Source organism: Austrofundulus limnaeus, unplaced genomic scaffold (genome assembly GCF_001266775.1).
Source record: "Austrofundulus limnaeus strain Quisiro unplaced genomic scaffold, Austrofundulus_limnaeus-1.0 Scaffold391, whole genome shotgun sequence".
Classification (NCBI taxonomy): domain Eukaryota; kingdom Metazoa; phylum Chordata; class Actinopteri; order Cyprinodontiformes; family Rivulidae; genus Austrofundulus; species Austrofundulus limnaeus.
In genome coordinates this window covers 427,740-442,223 of record NW_013952793.1, presented here as the reverse complement: position 1 = coordinate 442,223, position 14,484 = coordinate 427,740, and the positions used below count along the sequence as shown (strand labels likewise).

The 14,484-nt window shown below is 39.1% G+C and overlaps 1 protein-coding gene across 3 annotated transcripts in view; it reads left to right on the top strand.

Moving 5' to 3' along the window:
- sspo (SCO-spondin) overlaps positions 1–14,484 on the top strand; it is a gene marked incomplete in the record, with an annotated part of 130,682 nt that overhangs the window by 3,353 nt on the left and 112,845 nt on the right. For all 3 annotated transcript variants that reach the window (XM_014023811.1, XM_014023810.1, XM_014023809.1), the window contains 11 exon segments: positions 4,379–4,461; positions 5,591–5,761; positions 5,919–6,142; positions 6,325–6,427; positions 7,284–7,442; positions 7,577–7,662; positions 7,960–8,085; positions 9,575–9,731; positions 9,914–10,166; positions 10,249–10,390; positions 10,469–10,613. In XM_014023811.1, coding sequence (XP_013879265.1) covers positions 4,379–4,461; positions 5,591–5,761; positions 5,919–6,142; positions 6,325–6,427; positions 7,284–7,442; positions 7,577–7,662; positions 7,960–8,085; positions 9,575–9,731; positions 9,914–10,166; positions 10,249–10,390; positions 10,469–10,613 — 1,649 coding nt within the window.

Here is a 14,484-nt window from a genome sequence, read left to right as displayed (position 1 = left end):
AAATAAAATAATACAAATAAAATGAAATGAAAGGTAGCAGAAGAAGAAAAAGATTTTGATATCTGCTCCTATTTACAAAAATATTAATTTCAAACAATAATAAACCAAATAATGAAACAAAACAAAAAATTCAACTCCTCAAACAGTGACTCATACAAAATAAACAATTTCATATTTCTTTAGCAATTTTGTTTTGATCGTTTTTTTAAAGGAATTAATTGATCCAATGCTTTTATAATCATTTTCCAGATTATTCTATAGTCTTTTACAGCAGCCAGCTCACCTTGTCATACCAGGACAGCTGACAAATGCTGCTAAAGGGATTAATAAAGTCTCCGCTTCAACTCAGAACAGAAATGAAACTAAAAACTGCTCCCACTGAATGTTTACACCAAAAGATCGCTGATTCATTCATTTCGCTGTCAATCAAAAAACAGATGATCCAATCATCATGCAGAAGCTGAGCGTCTGGGCCAGCCGAGGCCAGCCCCCTGTCCCACAAACCCGCAGAGACGCTGAGCGTCTGATGGGCGGGACAAAGCCAGCATTTATCCAATGACTCGTCTCGTTTCGCTGCAGTCTTTGCATCACTAATGAGCTCTGTGGAAGCTCAGCGTCCGACTGTTTAAAGCACCGTGAAGCTGCGGGAATGAGGGTTTGGAAAGCCGGTGATAAAAAAAACAGTTATAAAAAGCTGATTCTGAACTTAAATTGAGCACGTTGTAGCACATATTTAGTCAGTGACAGGTCCTCACAACATTATATATTTGATCTTTTATTTTTTTACATTTTAGGGGAAGCTGAGCTTCCCTTGCAGTCTTAGAGCAATCGTCTCTGCAGGCAGGTGACCCTAGCTAATTAATCAAACAGGAGTACCCAGGACTGATCCAGCTACTCCAGGCCAAAGAACCAACCAAGCTATTCCAGTCCCTAGCAAGCCAGCCATCACCTTAATCCAGAGGACATTAGGCCTTATTCAAAAGCTGGTCCAAGAAAAGAAGTTAACCAGCAGAGAAAAAAAGAGAAAAACTGCTTTTCTCACTTTTCTGTGCCTGACTTCAACTCTCAAGTTCACTTTTGAGTAAAAAACAGAACAACAATAATTTTGTCCTTGGTAGTTGCAAAACCCAGTGTGACATCTTACCCCATATAGTGAGACAACTTACCCTCTGGTGGGGCAACATGTCACATGTTCACTCTCTCTATTTGATTGCTCATAACTCTGCACTGATGCAAGCTGTGAAAATGACATGAATACAAAATATATACCCAAGACTTTGGTCTTTCATTTGGTACACATTTTTTTACATGATGTTTTGCCTCCAAGAAATACTGTATATAAAAGTGTAAAAAGTGTGACAACAAGCCCCGGTCTCCCCTACAATGTCATGTAGTGTTTTATTTTTTGTACATAAATTTTGCTCTTCTGTTACTGAGAAGCAAATTTCTTCATGACTCTGGTTAAAGTCAGGGATGTTTTAACAAGATTCTTCTCTGTAGAGCATGGTCAGTGCAGTGAGGTGTGATGTTGTACCTGAGGAAAGTCTGGATTGTCTTCAGTGTTCAGCTCGTCTCAGATTCAGCTGTGGTCAGAGGAGATGACACTCTTCAGCAGAGTCACAGTCTCTGAAGGTGTCCTGCAGATTGTTCTCCATGAAAGGCAGGTACAGAGCCACAGCACCACTGCAGCTCCTGAACTAGATCAGACTTCTTGGTCCTGTTCAGCATTGGGTGAGCCTCCATGGTCTTCATAGCTGCTTCAGAGAACTGTGTCACACGTTCCTGCTCAATTTTTATTATTTCCGGCTCATCCAGTCCAAGCTACTTCAGTTTAAGTTTCTCCTCATGTTCTGCTTAGGAAAGGATTAGATACAGGGGACTTACGGTGTTGTTTTGTACTTCATTTCTCGTTTGTTGTTCTCCAAAATCCACCTCGTATTGCCCTGCTGACTGCCGCCTCTTCGAGTCGTCGACACAGGTGGACCCACTACCAGTGTGTTTTTGCAGGTCCAACAATACCTTACATTGAGGACTTACTGCACATGACCAAAATCTTCACGAGTCACGTGAGGTGGTGAACACAGCGTGACCCGAAAGTGACTCAACACGAAAATGCTCATGAGTAAAATGGAAGTTTACACATCAATAATTATAAATTATTTATTTTGCTTATTAGAAAACATATATACGATATTTTGTCGAAACATTTATAACATTTTCTTTTGTTATTTTTATTTTATTTTTGTGTACCAAAAGTACGGGAGGTGGCGAACGTGGGCCCCCTATTGACCAGCCGCCACTGCTAGGAGCACGGTATGATCACGTCCAAATGAAGGTGTTAATTGATGCTTTTTTTCTCTTCCTCAGCGTGTGCCAGTGTGTTGGAAAAAAATGCATAAGTTGTCCAAAACGTCATAGTGTGACAGGGCCTTTACTCAAATGATTCTACATCAGACCCGGAAAATACGTATTCTGAAGAACCAGAGCGAGTACAGGAGCTCTTACAAGATGCTTCAACTTGGTAGTGTATGTCCCAGTCATCCTCTCCTACATGTACATCAATTTCAGGGTGCTTTTTCTGAAGAAACAATAAATATAAATCAGTGGCGTAGCTAGAAATGGATTTTAGGCCGGGCCTGAGAAAAATGGGTGGGCCAGATCAATTTATCAGATGGTACGCACAAAACCATCACCACACCTGACCCACACAAATAGCAGGCCACATGGGTGCAATGCGCGCGGCACACAAATCACCAACGWGACACCAGGCACCTAACAACCAGGTCCTGACCAACAAAGGCCACATGAGTGTGGTGCGTATCACATGGTGTTGAAAAACAGCGCTTCTGCCCCACAAACCCCACTGCACTCAACGCAGCGCGCACACACACACACACACACACACACACACACACACACACACACACACACACACACACACACACACACACACACACACACACACTCTATCATGCTTTTGACTTGATCACCTTACAAAAAGCCAAAAATAAGAAAATTAAAATATGACAAATGTTATGCAGTGGCTGCAGCTTGTAACATTAATGTCTCTTTAGTTGTGTCTCTGCCTGAGGAGGAGAGGAGAGGAGAGGAGAGGAGAGGGCAGCTGTCAGTCACAATGAGCTGCCGTCACTGTGTTAAAACAATAATTAAATAAAAACAGCGCAATAATACTATTTGATTTTTGCAGACTGTAATAGAAATAAGGTAAAAAAAAAAACAACCTAAAATGCAACAAAGTAAAGAGTGGGAAAAGAGGTCACATCAATGGAACATTTTCCATATTTAACCTTCTTTTTTGCACGGTGACAGAAAAATCTTAAGGCCGTCCAGATTGCAATTAGCACTCCTGACCTCTGGAATACGTAATAAATAAGCCAGGTGAGGCGGAGACAAAATGCAACGAGACTTCACAAGACATTTTGCTCAAAGATAACTAAGTGCCTGACTGATCAGTCAGTAAACAGGTGTAACAGCGTTACTTGTGGCTGAGGGCTGCAGGCTGGACAGATTCCCAGTCTCAGGTTCTGTGTCCCACATCCAGAGGACGAGGCAGCACAACAGCATTTACTTTATTTCAACTATTTTCTTTAACATTTCGATGATATTTAACTGTTTAAAAACTGGTCACATTTGTAAAACATGCAATTAGCCCTAGCTTGTTTAGAGCTCTGGTTTGGAGCGTCGAAGTCATGTGATTCAAAATAGCCAATGACAGCAAGTCTTGCAAAGACATTAGTGACCAATCACCACCATGCATATACGTTGTTAATTTGAATTTCATTTAATTTTAGTTCTTTTTTATTTTATTTAATGATGGCTTTGAGTGACACCCTCAAAAGTAGAACTAAATTATACATAAAATTTTATTATTATTTTTAATCTGATTTGAGAAAGCCATTTGATTTGGGTGGGCCCAGGTACAAAGTGGGTGGGCCCATCTAGTCACACCCATAGCCACGCCCCTGATATAAATCAATATGAAGTTTTGTTTTGCAATGAAATCATGAACATCCACTAAGACACGATTTGCTAGTCTGGTGGAGCTGTGCAGGGGAGGGGTGCTCTGTGGGGCGACTGAGCTCCAGGGAGGAGCTTTGTGTAAATAGGCGGTGCTTTGTTCAGGCAAGTGTTTAGGCAGCTCCACACAGCTACCCACAGGAGAGTCAAGGATTTCTCAAGCATGCATGATTGAGTCAAAGCAACACTCTGGGTATGGTTTTGAAGAGGGAATGACTATATAATATGAAATAATTTAGCAATTTTGCAAATTTCAATATTTGGATTTAAAAAAAATGCAGCACAGAGTATTTTAGTCATGTAGTTTTATTGCCTTGATGACTGTTCCTGTTCACCTCAGACCCCCGGACATGGAGAGCCAAAGAGTGAACAGGACAGTGAGGACCTGCTGTGACGGTTGGGGTGGACTTCGCTGCTCTCAAGGTAGGAACCAGAAACTAAAAGGTCCCTTCTGTAGACAACTTGTTAGGACAACTAACAAAATGATTTTATTTACATTTATAAAAAAGTGAAAAAACAACATAAACATAAACATAAACAAAAACATAAAAAATAAATCATTACATTTTAAATATTTTTCTACAATGGTAATAATTACTAAAGTTTGGGCAATGTTAAAAAACAAATACAGTACGACTTAGACTTATTCTTAGATGTAATTACCATAATTGTATTATATATTGGAGATACTGTATGTATAGCAGCACATAATACTTACCACATAATTATTCTGGTACTTATAAGGCAAACGATACATATCTGATATATATATCTGGCTGGTATGCACTATACCTGGTACATACTTGGCTGTATTATGTAATAATACCTTTATTTATTTCATTATTTTTTCGTGTCAACTTCATTTTAATAATGTATAAATTGTCTGCTATTCAAGCCTTGGATATTAATGACGGTTGTGAAGTATAGCCTTTTTTATTTGTATTGTTCATATCCTTTTTCATTATGTTTTAAAGCAGTATTGAGTGTTTCAGGTGTTCTCCTGTCTCATTCTTCCTCTCAACATATGTAACTGTTTGGGGTGCAGATTTTAAAGTATTGTGTGGGCTTGGATTAGAGGAGCTGCTGCTGTGCAATGAAAGGATTCCGATGTGGTTCAGACATCTGATCAGGACACCTGCCTTTGGAGGTTTATTTGGACCCGTCACACTGGGAAGAGGCCCAAGGGCAGACCCAGAATTTGCTCGAGTGATTGCGTTTCCTCTCTGGCCTGGAAACCCATTGGGGTCCCCCAGAAGGAGCTGGAAAGTGTTTCTGGGGAGTGGGATATCTGGGTTTCTCTCCTGGACATGTTGCCTCTGCAATAGACAAGTGGTAGAACATGAGAAGGTCCCCAGTCTTTTTTGGGGCTAAATTCATATTAATTTCACTGACTAAACAAGCTTTTAAAGTCTGTTTGGGCAACATTTGGATTATAAAAGAATGGTCTGAAAAAGCCATTGGAATCTCACATGGAGAAGGATTTTCCTGTTGCTGTTACATTGTCTTGTAATATATATATTTTTTCTCTATGTCTCTGTATTTTGCCCCTCAGGTGTCGGGGTGCGTGGTCAGTGCTACTCCACGTGGAGCTGTGCAGAATTCCCTGGAGTTCATAACTTCTCTCTGATGCCCATGGAGCAGTGTTGCAGCACCCTGTGGGGACTGAGCTGGAAGAACGCCTCTGATCAGACCTGTTTGACTTGCACCTACACTCTCCTACCAGGTGTTACAACAAGTGCATGCTGCTTATTAAGACAGCCTGTCTCAACATAAACCTGTGGCTTGGTATCTTGTTTAGTAAAAGTACACGGAAGAATCAGATAGTCGGATATGACAACAGGTTATGAGAGACATGCACTATTTCTCTGACCCCCGTCCAGACTCCCAGTCCTCTCCTTTGGTGCGAAGTGGTTTACTGAGTACCTCCAGGGTCCCTCAGGGCTCAGCCACCTGCATGTCCTGGGGTGGAGCCCACTATCGCACGTTTGACAGGAAGCACTTCCACTTCCAGGGCAGCTGCACGTACCTCCTGGCCTCGTCTACTGATGGCACCTGGGCTGTTTACATCAGTACAGTCTACAACCAGAGAGGAAACTGTAGCAAGGTGATCTTTTTTATGCTTTGCTATATTGTTGAATAATTATTTTACAAGAACAATGGTGATTATAACAGGAAACTTACCAGGATTCCAGAGGCAGACTGAACAGTTCCAATGTGATCTGCCAATGTTCAATTCAAAAACTTGTGAGTTTGAATGGTATTATGTCTGTGGTTCTCTATTTTCAGGCACTGAGGATGATGATGGGCCTCGATTTGGTTTCAATTTATCATCAAAACTTAACAATGAACAATTTGCCTGTTCCAAATGGAGAGCCACTGTTTCAAAATGGTATGGATATTAACCACTTCTAGCTCTTAGTAAAACTGTGTGTCTTTTTATTGCCAATATTAGGTAAGCAATTTTTTTTAAATTCTAAAACAAGTTCAAGATTCAACTGAACTAAAATAATCAGTGCATATCGTGGATTGGTTAGATTGATGTCAAATTAACTGGGATCGATGCAGACCTTAAAAAACCTGTATTGGTTGATCTCTGGTCTGGTCCTCCCTGAACAAGTAGCAGATAATGGATAGAGGAATACTGTATATCCCCTTTTATATTTCTAAATCTGCATTGCATTTCTGTTGCATGTTAAAATATAGGGATCTAAGAAAACTGCTTCAGAACATAGTCACTTTACATGTCTGATACTCTAACATAAAGTAACAATAATCTTCAGCAACGCTATGGTTGGTCATGCTTAAACCTGCTGAAAGATCTAGAACCGTCATGTTAAAGAACATACCATGAATGTAAAAATTTCACATTTACCCGAGTTACAAAATTTACATAGCAGTGACCCAACAATAGCTACAGTATGTTATCTGCACTACTACAGTACTGAGGCATACTTGTGGTCCTTCTTCTTTTTTTTTTTTTTTTGGAAAAAAAGCATTCCTATTAATTTTTTTGTCTTTGTTTTTATTGATCTTTTAAAAAAAATACACTGAACTTCTTCAGATTTTGGTCCTTGTCAAAATAATTACAAAATGCATCAACATTTGTGGTAAACTACAAAGCTTTCCTGAGTCAGTATTGGTTCCACAAAATCTCATTTTTTAACATATGCAATAACTACAATAAAACCACTTCTCACACACCTCTAATTCAATCATACTCATCTGAACTCTTCCATTTCTTGCAGGAGTAAGTGTCTACTGGCTTGGGGACTTTGTGTTTGTGGAGAGCGGCCTGGGAGTGAGGGTAAAATTTGACCTCGTCAACACGGTGTATGTGACAGTCACTGCTGAGCACCTCGGAGCAACCAGGGGTCTGTGTGGGGTCTATAACAACAACGTCAAAGGCGAGAACACACAGAAATGTGCTAAATAACTTTGTCGTCGTTTATGAGCTTTTTGTTTTCCAGTTGCTGTTGGTATAACTTTGAGTCCCTGTAATTTGTAATTACTGTAACCTTTTTGTGTTCGGTTACCACAGATGATTTCACCATGATGACAGGAACTGTGTCTCCATATGCTGCCAGTTTCGGCAACTCGTGGAAAGTTCCGGACCAGCACAGTGAGGTTTGTAACTGCACTGAATGCATTATACTCTTTCTTTATTGTCATAGGTTTTATCACCACTTTCTGCTTTCTTTGAGTTCATTCTAGAGTAATAAAATTATTTGTGTAAAAATTATGACACAGCTGTTGTCTTCAACTATCAACATAAAGTGCAACAAACCATCTGGTTTAGAAGATGAATGAGTTCTGCTGTTGTGTTTGATGTGAATGCTCCATTCGGTTTCCCTTCTCCAGTATTTTCTTGTACTTTCTGTATAAGAAGGACATTCAGCAGTTGTTTCTTTGTTTCTCCGTCAGGGTTGCAGTGATGCGGCTGAGCTTGGCCACAGCTGTGATGTCGCGGGAGACCCCACGCTACGCAGGAAAGCAGAATCAGTGTGTGGTCAGCTGCTGGGAGATCCCTTCCAACGCTGCCATGTTCGGGTCAGAAGCTGCTGACACAACCTGCATGAATTTTAGTAACATCTTTACCAAAATACACCTTTTGTGAATGATGATACTTCACATGTCAGTATACTGTATGCTGTAATAATAAAACTAATAGTGGTAACAATGAGAAAATAAGAATATGTATAAAAACACTGCAAAAATTGTCCATCTACCCAAGTCTTACAATCTAATATCCAGGGATAAAGCATTTTTGATCTTGTTTGAGACTGATACACAAACTAAGCAAGAGTAGAATGTATTAGATTACTAATTTTGTTAGCTTTGACATTTTCCTTATTCCAAATAATGCAGTTGTCTTATCCCATTGGCAGATTATTTCGCTTAATTTGATAAATTTGAGAAGATTCAGACTCAGATTAAGTGAAATAATATGCCAATGGAACAAGACAATAGCACTTGGTAAGCCTTATTGAAATAATGAAAGTTACCATCTTTTGAAACAAGGAAAACTACCAGGCTAACAAGATTAATAATGTAACGTCAAAACAAAATCAAAAATACTTTTTTTACTGGATATAATATTGTAATTTTTCATATGATGGACAGAACAATCCTGACCGCATCAAACATATAATACAGTATATATAATTAATTATGAATTTGATTAAAGTCACTTATTACAGTATTCATATTTTGTTTTACAAAAATTGGAGGTAAAATCTGAAAAATTGAATCTGAATCTGAAAAAGGAGTTTCTGTTTTTTCCTGACATCATCAGCCTCCTTTTCTTCAATACAAAATTGTTTCAGTTTATCCAGGTTAGCTGTAACTCACAAACGCACAGCTTTATAGGGTAAAACACAAAATTCCAGTGTTTCTAAATCTTGGAAGTTGACTGTTTTTTTTACTTCGTCTTACAAAAACACACATATTCCGCTATTTCTTTACACTGTAAAAGAATGAAATGTTGGATTTACTTAACCATGTTATGTGACCTGGTTCCACTTAACTGAGTTGAGTAAATTCAAAGCAATGTACCAGTTTTTTAACCAAAGAACATGAGTATGTTGCTTTGAATTTACTCAACTCAGTTAAGTGGAACCAGGTCACATAACATGGTTAAGTAAATCCAACATTTCATTTTTAGAGTGTATGCTTGAAGCAAAAACAAAGTGGAAAAGCTTTGTGAAAAACTGAGTAGAATGTCATGATTTAATAACTTATAGCTGTGGTAACTGGTTTCCTGTGTGACTCAGTTGAATCAACATGGTGCCCAGGTTGGCCCAAAACAAGCCTAAATCACCGGACTTCCACCCCCGGGCTTAAAAGTTGATACGATTATTAATAAACATGGTGTGCATTATAGTTAGACATTTTCAATTTGGTCTCATGTTCAAAGAGCATTGTTACAGAGGTCTTATGGTCCAGAGAGGATTTTAAAGCCCCATGGTTCACACAGAGCAGTATTTAGATGTGCAAACTACACAAGGTTATAAAAAGGCTGTGTGTTTGTCCTTTTTAGGTGAAGCCAGAAGCTTACATAGACACCTGTCTTTACCTGTACTGTAGCCTGCTGCCCAAAGAGAGGGAGGGTGCGGTGTGTGATACTCTGGCTAGCTATGCCCGAGAGTGTGCCCAACAGCACATCATCCTGACATGGAGAACAGCCTCACTGTGTGGTAAAGAAATCAACACTTTACTCTGTGATGTGCAGTCTGTTAGTTTCCCATTATACTTCATTCTAAAATGAAAGCAACAACGTCTTTTAACACATGAGGTGCAGGATGATTGTGCTTTCCCAAATAGCAGCAGCGACATTTTCAATTCTGCTTTCTCAAAATTTTATTTGTCATTTTTCCAGGCCGTGTTTGCCCCAGAGGCCAGATCTTTTCAGACTGCGTGTCCTCGTGTCCCCCCAGCTGCTCCTCTCCGCAGCCCCCAGCGCCCGCTGCAGCCATTGGCCTGTGCAGAGAGGAGTGTGTCGGGGGCTGTGAGTGTCCTCCGGGGCTGTACCTTCACCAGGGCCTCTGCTTAAAGAAGGATGACTGTCCCTGTTTCCACCGCAGACGCACCTTCCAGCCTGGGGACACCATACAGCAGAGATGCAACACCTGGTGAGGTTAAATACGGGTTTTACTGCCCATCCGGCTACATCTCTACCTCTTTTTTTCTTTTTCACTTTCCATCTCTTCCCAGTGTGTGCAGGGCAGGTGAGTGGCAGTGCACTGGTGAGAAGTGTGCAGGTCAGTGCTCTCTGATAGGAGCCCTGCAGGTCACCACTTTTGACAAAAAGCAGTATTTACTGCACGGAGGAGAATGCGCCTTTATCGCGGTGGAGGTAAAACACAAACTGCGGTTGATTCACATGCAAACATACTGAGCCTGTTCTTTACGCTCCTGCCATTTGTGCGCTCAGGACTTTGTTGACCGGAAGCTGGTGGTGGGTGTGCGATGTGGGGAGTGCACAGCGGCGGCAGGAGGGGGAGGTGGAGGAGAAATGGGCTGTCTGACAGAGATGTCAGTCACAGCCCTGCACACTACAGTCACCATCACAAACACCGGTGAGTTACTTCACTAATCATCGAAATGATGTGCCATCTGATGAGCATCTGAAACTCCAAGTGGATGAAAGTAAATGTGTCTCATCACAACGAACTGAGGATTAAGTCACAAAGTGGTTTGTGGATAATTAGGCAGCTATACTTCATTGGTTAAAACGTTTGCAACAATTCATTTTTTGCTAAAACTGGAAACCCCTCAACAGTTTCCACTGGTGGGAAAAAAAAACTGCGCTTTCTGCCTTTAAACATTTCCAGACGTTTCCAGATGCGACTGGCGGCTCTTTCTCTTTGAAAATCAAGGTTTTCAGTTGACTTTCTCTAATTCTTACCTTTAGCTTTACACTCTTCCAAAAAATAAAAATGTCAAATGGATTTAAAAAAATTTCAGTGGCGACTTTAACATCCTCATTAGAATAATCTAAAGAATTGGATTCAGTCCAAATAAAGATAAGTTGTTTGATGAGGAAGACAAATCAAGCCACATCTCTGGAATGGCTCATGATATCAGGATGATCAAAAATGTATTTTAAAAAGCAGGAATCTGAAAATGTGGTAAAGTTGTTTGGCCAAATTTGACTTAATCCTCGGTTTGATGTGATGGGTCACAAATGGAGACTATCATACAAGATGACAGCAGCTGTAAAACTACTGTGATTTATACTCAGTAAACATTTGAACATCTTCAGCTCTGTTTTTGTTACTGCCACTCTCTAAAGCATGTGTGTCAAACTCCAGGCCCATGGGCCAAATGTGGCCCGTGAGTGCTTTAAAGATGAAACCTTCATTTACCATTTTTAATTCCTTTATCTTCTTTTCACTTAAGATCTGTCAGTTAAACATGGACATGTTTAGTATCAAAAGAAACCTCAGAATCTAAAGGCTCATAAAAAAACATTTCTACATCCACTAAACATTGTTAAAACTACTAGCTCAAGAGGTTAAAGCCAGCATTGACTATAAACTACATCTCCCATTATGCATGTCAGCTTTTTTGACATTCTGTGTTTAGTCGAAATTAAGCACAAAACATCAAAGCTAATAACAACTGGCCCTTTGAGGGCCGCTATAACACTCATGTGGCCCTTGGTGATAATCATTCAGCAGCTTTCCTTCTGTCACACGCACATTTCACACACTTCTTCGATTCTCTTCTGTTCTGCTTGTTGTTTTGGATGGTTGACTCCTGCTGTTTAAACTGATCTACCTTTAATAGACTATTTGTCAGAAACAAGGAGGTTCTATAGAACAGCTGGAGTACGCAAAAACCAGGTGACCGTGTGATCGGCTGAAGAAGCTAATGGCTAACGCTAAACGGTCAAGAGTCTGGATTTCCCATTACTGTACATGTTGACAACTGAGCAGAAAAAAGGACTGACGATGTAGAAATCATAAAAACTATTAATAATAATATTAACCCAGTTATTATTAATATTTTACAGTTTATATAATCTATTTATTGTTTTAAATCATGCCAGAAAAGCTGTTTGTGTTATGGATTTATTAACAGAAGATAAACAGGAAAACGTCTCATTTTACAACACAAGTCAGCAGATTTGATCTTATTTAGCTCAATGTGATCTGAGCAGAACATAATGTAACAGTTTAAAATTAAAATAATCTTATAAAGTCCATGTAATCACTGTTATTTATTGAACTGGTTAGCAGATGTTAGCTTGTGGAGCATATATACAGAGTTTAGCACTGTTGAATCATGCTACAATTTAACAAACTATTAAATATTACAGCTGATTTGTCCTCTGATTAATATTTAGATCTACAGAGTGTAAAATAATATTATAAATGTGAGTATTTTTAGGTTTCTGTTAGAGGAACCTGACTTGTTGAGAAGATGGTTAGCTAGAGACAAGTTTCATCCTATAACCAGAGAACATTTTCTAACTGTTGACTGGTAAATATAAATATTTATTATTTTTTATGACAGTAAGAAGAAATAATAAAAAAAACTTTATTACTAGCTGAAGTCATCATTTTTCAACTAGCTAAAGTCTAAGTTACAGGCTGACTTCAGGTCTGGTTTAGATCATTGTTACTTAAAATATATATATTTTTCTGGTATAAATCTGCTGTTTTACATGATTGTTGAATTAAATTAACATAATTATTAATTTATTGTAAAAACATGACAGATAATCTGTGAAACAGATCTGGTTCAGCTGCTGTTTATCTATTAGTTTCTATGGTGGCTGTGAGCCGTTGTCCTGTTTGGTCTGTTTCTGCTCCTCCATGCTGTCACAGACACTACCAGTGGACGGGATGGGCGGGGCTCAGTCTAGTGATCCATATTCAAGTCTATGGTCAGAAATGATCACAGATGCTCATGCGCGAAGCAGGCTGACTGAGCTGAGGTAGATTTTTTTTATACATATCTAAGCTTTTTATGCTTTGTGAGCTTGTTGAATTAGCAGAATTCTAATGGTGAAATTTCATAGAAACCTCAGCATTTACCCAGTTGACCTGTGACACAGAAGACCTAGGCTTCCCTAAGTGCATGTGCACAAAATACTATGGAGTGGTCTATACAGTACATCTACTCTGTGTGGTGTCATAGCTCCACTTTATCTTCCTCTCTCACACACACACTGTTGCCAACTCCTCAGTAAGAAAAGTCACTTTTTGCTATCCTAAAAGCCACTGGAAGTTTCTAGATGATGTAACTGCCTAATTTGTAGGAGAGATTTATATCAATGTTAAAGAAAAAAGTGAACAAAAACACTCTAAAGATGTTTAGAACTGCAAATAAACATAATGAAATAATTCCCTGACTTCAGTGTTTAGATCCACATTACATAAATACATTTTGTGAGAATGTCATATTTAACCAACACTGTCACTGTGGCACACAGGGTGGATGAGGTGAAGAAGCGACTGAAGCTGTGAGTCAAATGCAGCCGGGTCCAGAGATTTATTTTAGTGAGAGAGTGTCATTAAAACAAAAAACATCATAGTAAAAATGACATTGTGTTTTGTAAGCCAGGGCGGGAGTAGCGGCAGCTTTGCACATGTGTGATCATTTGAAGTGGTCTCCTCCCAGCTGACTGCAGCCGGGGTGCTGCACGACTTTTCAGTGAGTCAGACCGCTTGTTAATGCTTTGGAAATGGGGAGGGGCTCACTGCACCACTCATTGCTCGCAGGTGCTGCCACCTAACGCTCCAAAGGTCCCCAAAAACATAGTAAAAATCTTAAAAACAAATCCAAAAACAACAAAAAATAGATAGAGGGGCCTGAAAACTTGGTAAATCCAGCGACAAAGTGGCTAGGTTGTCAACACTGAACACACAGGGATCCTGTTCTGCTTCTACTGATTTTTATTCATCTTCTCCAGATTATACCTCTACTTGCACTAAAAACAAATCAAAATACTTGTGTTGAATTTACTTTAAAATATTTTAACTGGTTCTACTCAACTGAGTAAATCTAAAGAAAATTTTCATCTACTTTATAAGTAAATTTGAAGTAATTGTTAGATTTACTCAGTTCAGTTGAGTTGAAACTGTTGACGTAATTTATTTAAGTAAATCCAACGCAAATGTTTTGATTTTTTGAGTGTATTCACAATATGTAGATCACAATCTTCTCTGCAAATGTAATCTACATTGACTCCTTGTGAAATTTATCTGAATTTAAGGTTAAACTTATCTGTGCATCATCAGAGTCATATTATTGGACCTTTAAATGTGGTCAAATGTTTGTAAGCTTGGTAAATTTACTCTAAATACTCAAAAAACATTGGGCCTCATGCAAGAACATGTTCGTATTCTTATCCTAAATTTCTCTTACTTTTGTTCGTACAAAGGGTTCGTACGAACAGAGGACCAAACCTATCATTATTGGAAATAAATGTATAAATAT